The sequence below is a fragment of the Procambarus clarkii genome, chromosome 7 (genome assembly GCF_040958095.1).
Source record: "Procambarus clarkii isolate CNS0578487 chromosome 7, FALCON_Pclarkii_2.0, whole genome shotgun sequence".
NCBI classification, from domain to species: Eukaryota; Metazoa; Arthropoda; class Malacostraca; order Decapoda; family Cambaridae; genus Procambarus; species Procambarus clarkii.
Window position 1 is genome coordinate 17,641,323 of NC_091156.1, and position 18,068 is coordinate 17,659,390.

The 18,068-nt window shown below is 41.8% G+C and overlaps 1 protein-coding gene across 17 annotated transcripts in view; it reads right to left on the reverse strand.

The window, feature by feature from the left end:
* Dap160 (dynamin associated protein 160) overlaps positions 1-16,678 on the reverse strand; it is a 264,887-nt gene extending 248,209 nt beyond the window's left edge. For all 17 annotated transcript variants that reach the window (XR_011224723.1, XM_045747362.2, XM_045747358.2 and 14 more), the window contains exons 1-3: positions 16,570-16,678; positions 13,154-13,308; positions 10,142-10,317 (exon numbers count right to left, since the gene is read on the reverse strand). Coding sequence is in view for 16 of the 17 variants with exons in the window: in XM_045747362.2 (XP_045603318.2) it covers positions 10,142-10,317; positions 13,154-13,308 (331 nt within the window). In the remaining variant the exon portion in view is untranslated. The remainder of the gene's footprint in view (positions 1-10,141; positions 10,318-13,153; positions 13,309-16,569) is intronic.
* Between the last annotated feature and the right edge of the window lie 1,390 nt (positions 16,679-18,068).

Consider the following 18,068-nt stretch of genomic DNA (forward strand, 5'->3'; position numbering starts at 1 on the left):
TGACTCCAGCCATCTACCTGGAACAGTGACTCCCGCTGCCCATCCAGCCCAATGACTCCAGCCATCTACCTGGAACAGTGACTCCTGCCACCCATCCAGCCCAATGACTCCAGCCATCTACCTGGAACAGTGACTCCCGCCGCCCATCCAGCCCAATGACTCCAGCCATCTACCTGGAACAGTGACTCCTGCCACCCATCCAGCCCAATGACTCCAGCCATCTACCTGGAATAGTGACTCTCGCCACCCATCCGGACTAATGACTCCAGGAACAGTGACTACCACCACCCATCCAGCCCAATGACTCCAGTCATCTACCTGGAACAGTGACTCCTGCCGCCCACCCAGCCATGTGACCAACCATTTAGCCCGTCTAGCAACTTTTGCTGTCCATCCAGTGAATCCTGCCATTCACCTAGTGACTTTAATCATTTACTCAGCGGCTCCCACCATTTATCCAATGACTCCCACCGTCAATATAAAACAAACACTTTGAATTGGTACTGTATGTGCCATTTTGCAAAACTATACCAAACACAATGCCAAATTTTAATTTCACACCTTCTGATAGAAATAATTTTGTTGGGCGGGGAAAAGTCAAACTGGAGAAGACAGTAGCAGGCAGTATATTACCAGCTTGGTTTCAAACCTCACTAAACATCTAAGAATATGCAGGTGACATACTGTAAGAAAAAAGCAAATGTTGGCCCAATTATTTACTTAGATAATAATAAAGTATTAATAAATGTAATGAAATGCTTCTTTCTAGTTAACTTCTCAGTACACCCCACCCCTTCTCTCTCCCAGAGATTATCGTATTTACCGGCATAAAAGACGCACCCTCACATATGACGCACGCCCTATTTTACAAGGATATTTTGTGGAAGCATCGGCAAATACAGTAAATGCTGGTACTGTTTTCACACTGTAGCAGACCACAGAGATTTACACAGGCCTACTAAGAATCAGGACCAGAATCTGGTTCTCTTGACAGCACAAGAGGGAAATGAGGATCATAAACCAACTCAAAACCAAGGAACACTAACAAAAGGTCCATGCAAAATTACTGTTTGAAATAAGAAATAAATGAAGAGGAAAACAGGGCAAACAATAATTGGCAAACGGATGAACAACCCTTGTTTCAACTTGCTTAGTTGGACACGCTAGGCGGAGGGAAGCAGTGTCGGCTAACCAAACAAAACCCTAACGATTAGACAAAGAAAGATTAGACAAATCACTTAACATAACCCAACCACAAATCCAGCTAGGGCACAAGACCCAGAACTAGACAAGTCTTAACCTCAGCAGCACACATACTAGGCACACAACTACATCAACAATTTATTAATAGGTCTCACATTGGAACAAAGTCCCATGCACTACTCAGGAAGGCAACTCAAAAGGAGTCAATATGCAGAGTAGGAATTTAAACCAGTTAAAGAAAGCTCTGGAAAACCATGGGTGACAAATCAAGTACCCAGGGTATAGAACCATAAACTCAAAGTCTGGGTGAAATAACAGCCAGGACCACACAATGAGGTACAAGCACAATCATAAAACAAGGCATAAAAATTCAACAGAGCAAAGGTCTGCATAAAACAAGTGTTCCATAGAAAATCAACACCAGTTAGCCTAGAAAAGCAGATAAGACATGCTAGCAGGAGCTATATGACCCACTCAGTATGTATGACCCTCTGTGTACGTAAAGCAAATGATGGATTGGGGCCCAGAGTGGCCTAAGATGACAGTGGCAACCAAAGGAGTTGGAGCTATGGTTATTCATTCCTTGCCAATTATTGTTTGCATGGTATTCCTCTTTTCACATATTTATTTGAAGCAGTAGTTTTCCACTTGGACTTTCTGGTTAGTTTCCTTGGTTTTTGGACTAATCTTTATTCCCATTTTCCCCTCATTGAGGAAACCAGATTCTACTCCTAATAGAAGTCCCTGGTAGAACTAGTCCTTAGTCCCTGGTAGACCCGGTAAGATTTGAAGCCTTTGCAGTACCAGCATTAAACTCCATAAGCCAACCCAGAAATGTAAGAAGAATCAATTATTTGCAAGGTTTAAGTGTTAGGAGCTTAATTAGACAACAAAACTACAAAAAAAAATAGTGTCATTAAAGATCTGGCATATCAAAATATGTAACATTATTTATCATTTTACACTCATAATTAAGATTTATGACAATGTTCAATTTTACTAACCCTATAACACATGTTTAAACTTTATGTATGAAGTAATATATACTGTATACCAAATTTATGTTACTGAATAATAGAAAATAAAAGTGAATGAACATTTCTGTGATGTGCAGATAAAGGTGTTGTTTAAATTATGTTCAGTAATCCTGCATGGATCCAGGTTACAATGAAGGCTCATACAAGGAGGGTTTAGGTGGTATTATAATACTAATAACCAGACAAAAATCCAGCATTAAATGTAATGAGATGCTGATTTCTGGGTAAGCCCCAGTGGCTTCCTGAAGCTACAATGCTGATATAGTGCCAAACTACTTGATGCCATCAGTCACGAACTTCCTTTTGGCCTACCGGGGACCGTGAGCCAGAACCTAGTCCCCTCTACAGAGACAAGAGAGCAGTGGCATTATGATAAAATTATCTGTGAATTTTAATCATGTCCACCACCACCAGGGAAGCATCTACAAAGTCAACAAAACTAAACAGATCACTGCTGGTTATAAGGAAAGATCAATGCCTCAAAATTACCAAAACAACTCGCCCAACAATGTAAACAGACTATTCAGAATTCATGAAACTAGCACAAGTTTGTTCACCCCACTTCCTTCCCCCCCCCCCATTGTTTGAGGGAAGGAAGAAAGCACACCAGGTCAGCTGGCTGCTCCACCCTCAGTTCTATAATAGAAAAAACAGCCCTAATTTCCTAGGGAAGGGAGAGTGTCAGGGAGTCACTGGGGCTCACCCAGAAATTGGCATTTCATTACAATCAATGCTGATTTTCTGGGGAGGGAGCTCCTTGTGGCTTCAAGAAGCTACCTACCCACAGAAAAGGAAAATAAAAGGAACACACTAGGTAAGGAGAGAGCACCACAGGGACCATAATGAAGAAAACACCACAGGCCCCGACCAAGGACACAAGAGTTTGTGTCCTTCGTCAGGGCAGCCAGGAAGTCACTAGCTACCTGGTTGCCAGGACCCTGCCAAAACCCCCTATGCCTGAAAATTGGCCCAAGACACATTGGCAAACACAGCCAAGAGAGTAGCAAACTTAAAAACGCAATGGGCAGGTGGGTAGAGCGCAGGCTGGCGAGGCCATAGAAGACCGCGGACAACCTGAGAAACACGCCCTGAATCAGGGGAACCAGAATGACCCATAATGAGTCCACCAAAGCAGGAGCAGTGGCACGAAGGTAGCAATGAAGAGCCGCCACTGGGCAAAGAACATAATGCACCCCTGGCCAAAGCAACCAAGCATCAAACACCAATGGACCCCTCTGGAACCCAACTCATTCTTCTCCAGAAAAGAAAGAGTTGGCTGCAAACAAAAGGATCTGCAGAGCCAAAAGCCCAAAAATCCCAGCACCAAAGGAGAGCATGAAGCATGCCGACACAACAACCAGAGATGAGGAAGAACAAAAACAATGCCTGAAGAAAACCAACACGGACCAAAGTGTACACCAGAAAGCAAGCAGAAGAAAGGAAGAAAAGGATACGGTACAAATACCAAGTCAGCTTGGGCAGTGTATGAGCAAGCTATAGATGAAACAGCACCCGAGAGCTTACAAAATGAAGCGGAGGAAGTATTGACCCTGAACGCAAGCCAGAGTGCTCCACCAATGCCACACGATATGAGGTGACAGTATTCAACAGATGACGACGATCGAAAAAAATTCAAGAAAAAGAGACAGGACAACCAAAACCAGCACCAAAGGGCAATGATAAAGTGAGAGGAAATAGCGGAAAGAATGCCACTAGACTCCATACTGTCATCCAGAGGAGATACGCTGGTAGTACACCAACTAACAAGCCATATGATTACCACAGAAATGGTGAGAAATATGCGTCAGAAAATCCAGACTCAAAGATCGGAAAAGAAGAAGGAACCAGCCAGGTAAGTCACTTGACCAATCTTTTGAAAGAGGTAGAGCTGCAGAAAAACAGATGGGTTCGGACACCGAACAAGCAGCACCTGAAACCAAGTCTGGGCCAGCCACCAAGGAGCCAAAAGCATCACCCTCCCCCCCCCTGTAGGACTCCATCTTTGCCTGGACTCAGAGCAAGAGCTGGACCGTGAAAGAGAGGTACAGGAACCCCCACCTCATCCAGTTCAGCTGAAAGGCATCTACTGCAAGACCCTCAACAGGCTGGGAACAGGGCCACATAAGGGGACAGTGCCACGACCAAGCTGATGCGAAGAGGTTTATGTCCTAGCACCTGAATGTCTGGCGAGCCAAAGGAAGGAGTCGGGCATCGACAGTCTTCTCCATGGAGATGGGATGGAGCCGAGAAAAACAGTCAACCAGGACATTACACACTTCCCTGACATGAATGGCATGAAAAGTCAAACCCTAAGAAGCCAGAGGATGAACTGCATGTGGAGTTCATCCTATGGAGTTCATTTATAGTCCAGCTAAAAAGAGACAGGGACTGAAGTCACCCCCCCCCCCCCAGTTAAAACAATGAACCACAGGGAGACAGCCCAAATGGAACAGGACCACAGAGCCCACAGAGGGATCCGAGCCCTCAACATTGCATGCCACACTACTGCAAACTCTCGCACAGTAATGTGAGTCCAACGAAGGCAAATAGACCAAGCACTCCCCAGACGAGTTAGGGGAGTGCTGGTTACAAAGCCCCAATCAAAATCCGAGGCATCCGTAAAGATGTCGAGTGAGAGCGGAGGAAGACCCCAGGGAACTGAACCCCGAAAAACCTGAAGAGGAAGCCGGCAACACAGCAACCTGTGAGGGGCTCCCAAGTTCACACCCAGCGAACATGGCTGCGGTAAAAGAGCTGGCCCCAGAGAAACCAAAGCAGCCTCCAAGGCTAATCCATGCCCAAGGGGAACATGAGGAGGGCAAAGTTGAGGTTCCCACACACCTGCTTGAGCAACTGCTGAGTCACCCAGCATCCACTCAACACAAACATATGGCAGTTTGCAGCCAAGTTAAGGTTGGCAGAGACAAGGACAGCGAAGCTGGCTGAGAGTCCTAAATGAGGCCCAGCCAAGACCAAACCTGGGATGTAACCAAAAGGGACTTCCACCAGTTCACCAGGAACCTGAAACCAGTGATCTGAGAAAGAACCAGATCCCAAGCCAGCAGACATGTGGACCAGCTGGGAGCTCACACTGGCTAGTCATTGAGGTAGGCCCGAACCCGAACACCGAGAAGACGAAAATGGGTCACCACGATCCGAGCCAAACACGTAAAAACATGAGGAGCCAGATGGAACCCGAATGGGAGAACCCAAAAACGGTAAGCCTGTCACCCCACGACAAGTTCTAACCAATCATCCATGCCCCCATCTCGAGAACAAGACAGACCTGGGACAATGCGGTCATCCGAAATAAATGGCAAGAAATGTACTGGATCAACCCAGACTAATTGAGGATGAACCGTAAATCTGGAGATTCCCTCTTCAGAACCAGAACCAAGTGGGAAACCCACTGAGGGGGGGAAGAGATGATCTTGACCATCCACAAAGACACTCACTCCAAGATTACCTGGCATAGACAAGGACAGGAGGCTTGCCCAGAAAGAAAAACTCCACCTCAGGCTGCACAAAATGACCCAAAAAGCCCTTAGAGGATGGAGCCAGGTGCCAGCAAATTTGCACCAGCCTCCCTCCCCTCTTTAGCCCATCAAAGGAGCATATCACAAAAGAGCCAGTGTGAGCCCCACAAACTGAACTTCCAAATGGCATGAGCACAGCGTCGACCTGACAAAGAAGAACCTGCCAAGGGAAGCACTAGTGGCCTGGCCACCGAGTCCAGAACCGGCCAACCCTGACCAACAGCAGGCACAGCCCTCCACTAAACTGCCTTGAAACACAAGGATGACCCCTAAGACACAGGAAGTCTGACACTGGCCGACAAGCAGTAGCTGCAGAACAAAAACTGGTCCACAACTTCCACTGGAAACAACAACGGGGAAAAGGGAGAGATGGAAATAAGAGCTATGGTCCACACCGAATCCAAGGAAGAGGCTATCACGGCCTGTCGACACACAAGCCGGGAGGCAAAAAACTCTGCCGCCACCTCCTGAAGATAAGGGGCATACAGCTTAAGAAAAGCTGCCGACAACGTCACAGCAGAGACCAAAACCCCAGGAAAAGGAGCACTGCCAAGTGTCTCAACTTCCTCCAAGAGCCAACTGGAATGCAGCTCCAGAGACCTCAAGAAATGTACGACAGCACCCAGGTGCAAACGAATGCGAATGTCTTCCACAACCAGCATAGCTGACAACAGAGAAACCTGAACATGGAGCTGCAACATCCCAATGTTCCTATGGAGAGCAGGAGCAAACAGGCAGACATTGCAAAGTGCAAAGGAAGTGTACTCAGAAACACCTGTAATATGGAAGAAGTCTCATGCAAATCAAGCAAGCAGAACCAACAGAAATTGCACTAAGCCCCAAGCAAAAACAAAGATTTGTCTGCCAACTAGGATAACTCCAGAACCTCATAGCACATCCACAAAAGAGAGGAAGACTTGAACTCTTAAAGAGGCTAGATCCATCAAAGAGGCGGAATCTGGGACGCACATTAGGTGTACACACAGCTTCTGCCAGAGGAAGCCAAGAGGTTGAAAACCTCAGGAAGGATGTACCGAAGAACCCAAAGGCAACCAGAAATGAACCCTGGGAGGAGCCACAGAGGTTCACCCCATTTGAAACCACCTACCCTGCAGAAGGCATAAATGCCATAATTGTCGAATTTTAAAATCGAGCTAGGAAAAAATCATCAGGACAAATGGGTGACCTTTGACTCGCCACTGGCTTCCTGTCCTTGTTGAGTCCAGAAAAATGTTGGAGACCCTTAGGTAAATTCAGGTAAATATCAAACTCATACAGGGAGGGAGGGAGGGATATGAAAACCCCTTACCCTGCAACAGAAGACCTTCTGCAAAAGGAAAAAAAAAAGAGCCCAGGAAAGATAAAGTAGAGCCCAAGGGCCCATAGTAGTACCCTCTCTCCAAGCCCTGGAAACCACAGCATAGGGCCCCAGAGCAGATGCATCATCAATGCCCACTGCCTGAGATAGAGAAGCAGAGTCCAAGGGAAAGTCTTCAAAGGTTGGGGCTAACTGAAAAGAAGGCCCAGAAGCCTCAGCAAGATCAACAGGCTCAACTGCCTCAGCTCCCAAGTCGAAAGGGATGAACTCCGGAGTTAACTGAGCCACATCCAAAGCCAAGCCTTGCCCTGACCCCCAAAACCCTCAGACACATTGGAGCCAGAAATAAGGAGAGAGAACCAGATGGGGGGTGCACAACTCCCGACAGGGAAGGAAGCGGAGGTGCAGACGGGACCACAGTTGAATTAATCAACATCTCCAATTTTGAATCCCTAAACACCAACTGGGGCAGCTCTAGGGCATCCAACCGGGCACACAACCTAGACAGCTGAAAACAGAAAACCAGAAGCATAAAGCAGTCACTGCCTGAAAACCCTGAACGTCAATAGAAGGGTTTGTAAGAGGAGTAATGTGTGGAGAACATGTCCCACATAACTCGGGGTTTAAGTTGTCACTTACCCAGCAAGCAGCATGGGTGGCAGAAGAAATGTGCCTCACCATGTGGCACAGACAATGCACAAATCTCGAACTCGAACAAGGCGAGAGTTCAGCAGAGATATCTACGGGGCCAACAAACCCATAGGAGTATTCCAGGGTCTGCAGGGAATGGCGTTGCCGGAAGCCTAGGCTCTGGGAATGCTATGCTGGAAACCCGGAATAGGAAATAGATTCACAAAGAGAGAAAGTCTCTCTGAACCAGGAGACAAATGGGAGAGAGTTATCTGGACAATGAAATGGGTGTAAGTAGGTCCACACAGCTCACTTAAGACTGAAAAGATTAGCAGTTGGTGTGCTGTAGTTAAGTCGCACGAATCCCAGTGTGCCCTACCAACCAAAACTGACTCCCAACCCCAGGGATGACAGAAAGCCCCAAAAAAATGGATTTACCCAGGGTGAGGACCACCACACAAGGGAGGAAGTCCTCCAAGAGAGAAAACCTCGAACACTTCAGGGAATAGAACTTTGGCAGTGCAAGGACAGCAATAGGGAACACACAGGGAGGAGAACCCTGTGCATATGCAGCTCCAAATGCACAACTCTCCTGGCTCACACAGCACACACGTGCAGTAGAACAACCACAAAGGCAAAACAAAAACATCACTTTGATTTTTTTTTATTGATATATACAAGAGTTGTTTCATTCTTGTACAGCCACTAGTACGCATAGCGTTTCGGGCAAGTCCTTAATCCTATGTTCCCTGGAATACGACTCCCATGAAGAATCGTTTTTACAACCAGGTACCCATTTTACTGTTGAGTTAAACAGAGGCTACAGTTAAGGATTTGCACCGAGTAAATCGTCCCCGGCCAGGATACGAACCCGGACAAAGCGCTCGTGGAATGCCAGGTGAGCGTCTTACCACTACGCCACGGGGACTGAAGCAGAACATGGGAGTCATAATAAAAGAGAGGGCAGCTGACACTGTTTACCATCAGCAAAGAATTGAAGTTGGAGCAGCTGGCTGACCCTGGCCTACCTTCCTCCTCTCCCCGATAAAGGGGAAGGGGAGACTGGGTGAACAATCTTGCACTAGTTTCATGAATTTTGTATTGTTTACATTGTTGAGGGAGTTCTTTTGCAAATTTTGATATGTTGATCTTTCCCTATAACTAGTAGTGATTTGTTTTGTCTTGCTGATTTTGTGGGTGCTTTCCCAGTGGTGGGAGAATGATTAAAATTCACTAGCAATTTTATCATAGTGCCACTAGAGGGAACCAGATTCTGGCTCGTGGTCCCTGGTAGGCTGAAAAGTACTCCATGACTGACCCCACCTAGCAGTATGGCACTATATCAGCATTGTAGCTTCAGGAAGCCACAAGGGGTTCCCACTAGAAAAGACAAAGACTTGGATTTGTCTGACAGAAGCATTTAATTTAATAAGGATGTGTTCATTATAACTTGCCCCTTTTCTCAATTTTATGTGGTAGGGAGGCATCAGCCTAGAATGAATAGGAGAGCAAACAGGTAAAAGGAATAAAGATATCCAAAAAAAAAAGACCCCCATCCATTGCCATATCTTACACACAACATATTGATATATCATATAGAACCAGCACTGTCTGATTATAGGAATACATCAACAGCAACAACCTATCATTTCATACAAACAATTTTCACGAACTTATTCCCTTAGTTGATTCCACCTTGCCTTATTCCCTATCACTTCTCGTAAGCCATTTATCTATACTCTACACTTTTACTCACTCTCACTCATCATGTACATCCATCTTCTTGACCTGCCTTTCTTCCTAATATTTTCAAAATCCCTCACTCATATGCACTCTCTTAACCAATCTACCATCTTCCCTTTATTTAATATGACTAAACCATCTCAAAGTCAAATCTTGGGAATTATTTTCTCAGAAGGAATTGCTACATGTGTGGACTTGTATATTGTGGGTTTATTACAGAAAACTATATTCAGTATAAATTCCATGAGCATATATTATTACTCTAATAAACTGATAATATACCAATAATATGCGAGACCGGCGCGAGTTGGAGTGATCCTAACTTGTGGCGAGAACTGGCAAGCTGGGGGATGGTCAATATCCGAGTGTGTGTGTGTGTGTGTACATGTGATAGGCAGACTGGCTATCCTACCTAGAGGTTAAAACAAATACCTCTGCTGACATCCCAGCTGACTTGATCTCACAGCAGTTTTCAACTATAAGAAATTTAAAAATTATGCCAATCAACAAAATGAAATTTAAAAATTATACCAATCAACAAAATGACACTATTTCTTTTGTTTAGTATATAAACCATCACCATCAGCCCCATTCATTCCCTATGCACATAAAAAACTACTGGAAAATAATGTAATGAAAACTAGAGCATCATTTCCATAAAATACTGCACTCACCCATGGCTGAAACAGAACTTGCAGTCCCTGCAGTACTGCCACAAGCAGATTGCTTGAGTGATGCTGGCAATGCTTGTGGGATATTGAAACCTCGTAATTTTAAATTAATCAGTTTACAAGCAATGCTGAACTCATGGAGATCCATCTTCCCATCACCATCAACATCAGACAATGCCCTGAAGTATTTATCCACAATTAAGACAATGAAGGCATTAATTTACAAGTGTCACTTTTCAGTGTTCCAGGCAAAAAAAGACCAGAGTTATTCATGCACATGTTCAAAATTAATGTACTGTACTGTAATTCCTCCTATCCTTGTATGTACTAAGAGAAAATAACCTTGATTTTAATGAAACTTTAATCAAGTTTACTGCCTCTTTGATATCAACTGGGTGACTGATAAGTGGGATTTGCTATTGCTGCCAGATCTCTTCTGTACACATATTAGGGAAATACTGCAACATATTTTATGAGTGGCTTTTCGGATTTATTAACCACACAAAAAATCTGCAAATACTGTACTTAGCGAGATCCATAATTATTTACATTACAGTTTTGCATATACAGGTACTGTAATTATGAATTTAAGCCCATTTGTACAACAGCAATGCAAAATGTGCATAAATGCAGGATAATTGTACATAATATCTCAAAAGTAGGTCTACAAAAATCCATATAACATGTGAGGGTTCATTTATGAATGATTTTGATTGTTCAATTATCACAGCAAATCTAACTCACTTTTTACGCTAAATTTTTATTTTATTAGAATTCTGAAAGGATCTTCAATTATTGCATCCAGAATCTTTTCCACATTCAATGTCACGCTTACTGGCCACAAGTTCACAGCAAAATGTTTATCCCCCTTTCTGAATATTAGAACCATGTTAACTACCCCTCCAGGCAGTTGGTTCAAATTGAGTTCCAGTATTAAATATTACATACTCTTTAAGTGGCCCACTAAGCTGCTCCTACCATTCCTTTAGGACTCTCCTCGATACCTCATCAGGACCAAGAGATTGATTTGATTTGAATCTTTCAATCTATTTAAATATATCATTCTTAATGTGTTAAGTTAAAGATATACCATCAATTTACCATCAAGATCTTGGTATATTGCTTTTATGCTGGGTCTTTCAGTCTTCCTTGGTAAAGACTTGTATGATAGTTGTAGAGGATGAAATGAGCAATATACTAGACATCCACTAGATGACAAGAGATTCTTCAAAATAGTCCTATCCTTTCCATTACAGTACGTTCATTCATTTTATATACAGTACGTACAGGCGTTAGTTGATCAAAACCTTTGGAAATGAACTTCGCTTCTCTGGCGATCTTAACTTCATAACCTCTTGCTTGACCTATCTTTATAATTACTGCAACAATCTATTAGGTGGGGCTCTACCCTTTTGTAGCTTCTAACTTTTTTTTTCCTAATTACATGTTTAATTTTGTCTGTCATCCATTTGGGGTCATTATTATTTATCTAATTTGTCTAGAATAGATATTATTTTCTTGTGCTATTTTCACAATAGTGCATTTATAAATTCTATATATTCTTTATTACTAAAGGATGGATCATTAAATTCTGGTCCTCTTGTGATAGCTGCCTTGTCCAACTATAACCCTGTCTTAACTGCATTTAATCTGTACTTTGAAAATCTGGGACTGTGATAGTTATTATTTGTGTAGCAGCTATTCCAGTTTATACCAAATCGAATTTCTCTATGATCACTACTGCCCAGTTCATTGCTTATTTCTATATTGTAAATTAATATATCTGTTTGCCAGGACCAAATCCAGAATAGTATTATTTCTGGAGGGCTCAATAACAAACTGGGTCAAGAAGCAGTCTTTGAATAGTCTATAAATTTTATGCTGCACTTCAGATCCTCTTCCACATAGATGGCAACTCTGCTTCTTTATCTACCCATTTTGTCAGCATGAAAGGGCTAATATCCTTAATCTAGTACCGTACTCAATCAGAAGGCTTTGAGATTATGATATTTCATCACACTAGGGGGGTTTTCAAAGGAAGCTGTGTTTAGTGGAGCAGACAATAGAATTAGCTTCGTTCCTTGTAGAAATATAGACTGATTAACAGCAGGAGAAAGCTGCTAGGGTCTGAAAACCTCTGCAGCTAAACTGCTTTGTTACAAGACCCTGTAACAATGACATCAATACAGCATGTTGTTTTGCCCGACAATACATGATCCTTCCCTTTAGGAAATAAGGGATCTTATCAAACTAAATGATTCATTCAGAAAGGAAATTTCCATGTAACTCAAGGCCTGATAATCAAGTGCTGAAAACTAGATTTTATAAAGAAATTATATTCTTAATGATTTGCAATAATTTGTTCACCAACTTCATTAAATTTAATTTTAAATAATGAAAAGTTGAAATACTGTACTGAAATATTGTAAATTATCCTGTTTATGCTTGGTACTGTAATCCTAATTCTATGAAGCTCATACACATCATACTTCATACTTCATACTGTTCAGAATTAACTGAACATATGAATTAGCCAAATATACTACAGTAGTATAAATTAGCCATATTAACCACAACAGTCCAAAAATGAAAAAATTTGCAATTTTTGTACCACAACCCAGTTACTCATGGCAATTACCCATGCATTCTCATCTTTTACCTGCTTATCCCATCATTTATTGGAAAACAATGAACATGAATTCATTCAGATTAACCGAAGATTCAGGTTACCGGAATTCATATTACCAAGCTCTTATAGCACATAAACTGTGACAATCAAAACCTCACCCAATTTCTCAATAATCTATTTCACAATCTATGATGTCGAATTAGTATTTGTAATTCATTAATATACAGTGGAATACTGCATTTTATTTTAATCCTGTACAGTATATAAATAAGTATAAATAAGCACAGAATGAAACAAATTGAACAGATTTAATTACAGCATTCTGGCATCACATTAAAAAGTACTAATACATGCACAGTACATGTATAATAATACACAAAACTTACCAGATGATTCCCAGTACTGGTGGAGGTAATCGAGACTGAAGGAAAAAGCCCTTGGCTTGGTCACCTGTGATGAAACCACCGGTGGGCCGTATAGTATTAAATTGCTCTTCATGTTTCACCCGTTCACCGGGTGTAACCACCCATGGATCACCCATCTATTGATAAAAATAAAATATTACATGTAACAAAGGCATACTATCCTGATAATTAACATTGAAAATAAATGTAACTTATTATATTGCTATCACAGGTGTTCCCCATCACTACACCTTAAACTCAGGTTATTACTCTTAGCACCAACTCAATGATCCTTGAGATACAAACCTCACCTGATGAATTATGCAAGACTTTTTATAAATTCACACATCAAAATTAGTACAGAAAACCATCATGCAACAATCATCTACACATCCCCAGATAGGACAAACAGCTGGCTTGTTGGACAGAACCGCCATGCAGTGGACCTGAAAATGGCAGGCCTTAGAAAAGGTGATTCTATAAGAAACAGGCAGGAAACAGAGCCCTGACAACAAAAGTGCAAGAAGTCTGCAAAAATGCTGGACCACAGATACAGCACAGAGTCAATTATGGACCAATTCTAAGATCAAAGAATGTAAAAAAAAAGGACAGAAAGAGACAAGGACACATCAATGTCTCTCCCAACTGCCAGTAAAAGGGGTGCCTCAAGAGCAAACAAGATAAGGTGATAGTAGAGACAACAACTCATAAATCCAGAAGATCCCAGACAGAAAAGACCAATGGAAACTGACAAATACAGTATTATCAAAAAGAAAGATACTATACTAATACAGTATGCAGCCCCAAGAAAACCTGCCACCTGACTCAAAAGACTGGACACAAAGCCAAGAATCCCCTACAGAAAAATTGTGGAAAGCAGAGAGCCATAAAGATATAGTACGCTGCTGATCCTTGGAGAGAGGTGGATCCTTAGGAATGGGGGAGGGGTTGAGACAACACAAGAAAAAGACCAAAAACTTGGACAAAAGTGACCCCAATGGAGCCCACAAAAGAACCCTCAAGTCAACATGATTTGAGAAGCAGAATGGACCAGGAAAAGAAGGAAAAATAAGCCCACCATAGGCAAAGCAAAATATGTCCTTCATGATGCTGACCAATCAGAAAACTGGGCCTCAAACTGAAAGCTACCAGGACAACACAAAAGGCAAAAAGGCCCACCCGGAGATCATTGAATTGGTTGCCAAGCCAGAGGAAGTAGGCCCATCCATCTCCCAAGCTGTTGAAGCATACAGGAAGAGAGATCAACTTCGAAAATGGTTGATATGCTCTAAATGGAAACAGCACCGAGGACAAAAGCCAGAGATGGCAGAAGAGGGGATACTCTAGAGACCTGCCCCACAGGAAAAAGAAACAACCCCCTCCCCCCAACATCACAGAGAAGCAATCTGAAAAAAAAGACAGAGCAAAACCTAGCAGGAGACACACAAATTAAGAGACAACTGAAACCCCAGCCAAGGGCAGATACAATAGGGATCAGCCCGAATGCTAAAGGAGAAGGAAGCAAACCAAGAAACAGAATCAAAGAAGAAGAGATGATACAATACACCTTGGGCAAAACAGGCATTCACCACATTGCCCTAACAGCAACAGCAGCAAAAGAAGGCCTAACAAGCAAGCAGGAAACCCCACTAAGCCAGTTGTGGCACAGCAGGAACACTACACCAGCAAGTGTGGTAAATAGGGAATCATTACCAAGCAAGTGCAAGCCCTCTAATCCATCATCCTCAATGCCAAAACCAATCAAGGCACCTAGGGCTAAATGCTCCACTCACCAATTATTAAGATTCAGAAACTCTTGTTCTCTGTTAAGGAAAAGGCTATCTTAACCTCTAACACAAATATGTTTATTTGAGAAAAATAATTTCAGGCGATGAGATGACTTCACTAGAACTAGCATTCTAGCAATTACTAGACACCTGCCTTAACCCACTCGGCCACAAGAGGATGAAAGTCATTCAACTCAAAACTACTGAAATCATTGGAAGGTTCTGGAGACCTCAACTGGTACCACAACCAGGATTTTACAAAAGGCCTGCATACACTCTGGCCTGGGGGTAATTGTGTTCTCACACCGTGTTCTTTAAAACACAGAAATTAAAGTGGCGTGATAAACAGTATGAGAAAATCTTTTGGGGTAATGAGGTGACTTGAACTGGCATTCTATTGATTCCCAGACACTTGCCTTAATCCACTCAGCTATTGTGATTTCCTTGTGTTTTCAAGGAGGAGTGTAAGGGTTGGAACACCATTACCCGCAGGCCAGAGTGTATGCAGGCCAGTCATAAAATCCTGGCTGTGGCACTAGTTGACAACTTCAGAACCTCCCAGTGAATTCAGCAGAGTTTTGAGTTGAATGGCTTTTGTCCTACAGTATCACGATCGAGCGGGCTAAGGCTAGTTTAAGTTACAGTACTTCATTTCCCAAAATGATTTTCTTACTGATATATCAAGCCATTGTGATTTCTTTGCATTTATTTTACAGAAGATAGTAGCGCTCTTGTGCTTTGATATTACTGCAGTATATTATATACACTGAAATACTAGCTAAAATGGGCTTAATTGCTGCAAGTGGCTCATTTTCTTTTAAAATAATTGTAACCATCGAATAGGATGAAAATATGGCATGACCACATTCCCAAATAATGATCACCAAACTACCTTGAGGTTACCCTGAGGTGTTTTCGAGGTTTAGCGTCCCCGAGGCCCAGTCATCGACTAGGTCTACTGGTTCCTGGACTGGTCAACCAGGCTGTTGGACGTGGCTGCTTGCAGCCCGACGTATGAGTCACAGTCTGGGCGATCAGGTATCCTTTGGAAGTGCTTGTCAAGTTCTCTCAAGAGAATTTCGTGGTAATGTAATTCTTAATAAGAATTTCAATGTATGCCATCCTGCTGCACCAGAAATCATAAGCAGACTGATGGAGGTACCTTAATGACTTCAGAGACACCAAGCCTAACAACCAAACGCCCAGACAAGTGCTTTGTTGGAGTTAGAAATGGAACGTTTCGGCCACATACCCAAGTGACAAGAGAATCTCAGAGTCTTATCCATAAGAGGTTTATGAATATTAAAACCTCTTTAAAAAATGACGAGCGTGTATTATGTGACCCCGCTCGTCACACAATACAAAATTTCATAGAACGTAGAATTATGTAATATGCGTGTGCAGATAATTGTCACGTGAACTCAAAAGTTACCACGGTGAACGCCTCCCAACATAACTGTCCATGAAGCAAGAGTTACATCCTGAACTTGGCGGTCTGCTGCCACAGAGCTATAATCGCTGAGTTCCTATCTTTAATACCTCCATTCCTTTACAATACCCTTGGTCGAGGGCAACAATTGAATACGAAACAAGGAGCATGCTCTCCCTCACCTTGAAGACCCGTGTTAAACTAGAGTATCATGTCAACCTCTACTGTCACACGAAACCGTAATATTGACCACTACATGGCGAGGCTCGCCGATAGGTCTTTTGTTTACATCTCTCTCTTCATATTTGGCCTAAAAATTTTAGTTATTTACTTACAGAGTAATTTATTATAAATACAGATAATACATTTCAGGATAAAAATTAAACGATAAAATTTCAATATGAAATAAAATATTTGGGCAAATACGTGGTTTTATCCCTTAACTTTGCCTTATCAGGAGAGCAGACGACCGAATGTCAATGGAAGTAATGTTACCAAACCAAGGAAGTCTGCAAACTTTCCTGCACTCAAAACTTAATTGTGTAATAATAATATCGTGGCTTATATATACATATAATGTATATATACTTTTTATATAAAATATTTAGATCTATTGAAACACTGTCATTATTTTCCCATTTATATTGATTTGATATAGGTATTTGGGAATACTGTAATCAGCATCGGGTGCATCCCAGCACCGCCCACTTTTAATACTTGATAATTGATATACTTACAATATTTATTATTAAACACTTATATATAAATTTTGTTATTAAGATTGTATGTATAATTTCCCATAACTGTATAATTAACATTGATGTATATACATAAATATAATGTGTGAAATCACGACGAAATTAACATGTGATGAATAATCATATTTTCATATTTTTCCTGATATCCTAAAAAAACAGAAATAACTCCAGTTCATTTTTTTTATTATTAACAAGCTTAGGTATACACAGCAATGTGCTGCTACCCTATTCTATATGAAAGATTACACAGTGTAGATCAAAAACTAGCTATAAGCTCATTTAATATTCCCATCTCGCAGGATGGTTAGTCATACATGGAGTCAGGGAGGAGCAAATACCAGCCTCAATACAAAAACAAATCAACTCTGACTAAAAATTAGGTGAGAACATGAAATATAAGGCTGATTTATTAGCCCCCACTAGCAAAATCTGGGTACAGCACAAGAAATATATCTTCCCATATTCTTGCAACGCTACGCGTGCTAAGGGTTGTACAAGAATGTAAGAACTTTTGAATATATATAAAAAAAAGTAATTACAGAGGTCAAAGCACCTCTTACCATTTGGTCTGAAGTCACTTATAACAGGGCAATCACAGATATAGTGTTGTCCCAGCTCTAGTTGGAACAAATGTTCCAACCTATGTCTTATTCAAAAGTAAAACCAAACAGTACCTAATTTCATCAAATTCATCATCATTTCATAAAAAAAGTACCTAATTTCATCAAATTCATCATCATTTCCTCAAAAAAGTACCTAATTTCATCACAGTCATCATCATTTCATCAAAAAAGTTCCTAATTTCATCATCATTTCATCAAAAAAGTACCTAATTTCATCAGCTTCAAACCCCCCACACTGTATCTTGTGCCCAAAATTAGTACTTAAGACATACAACTTCACCAGTATAATCAATACAATCA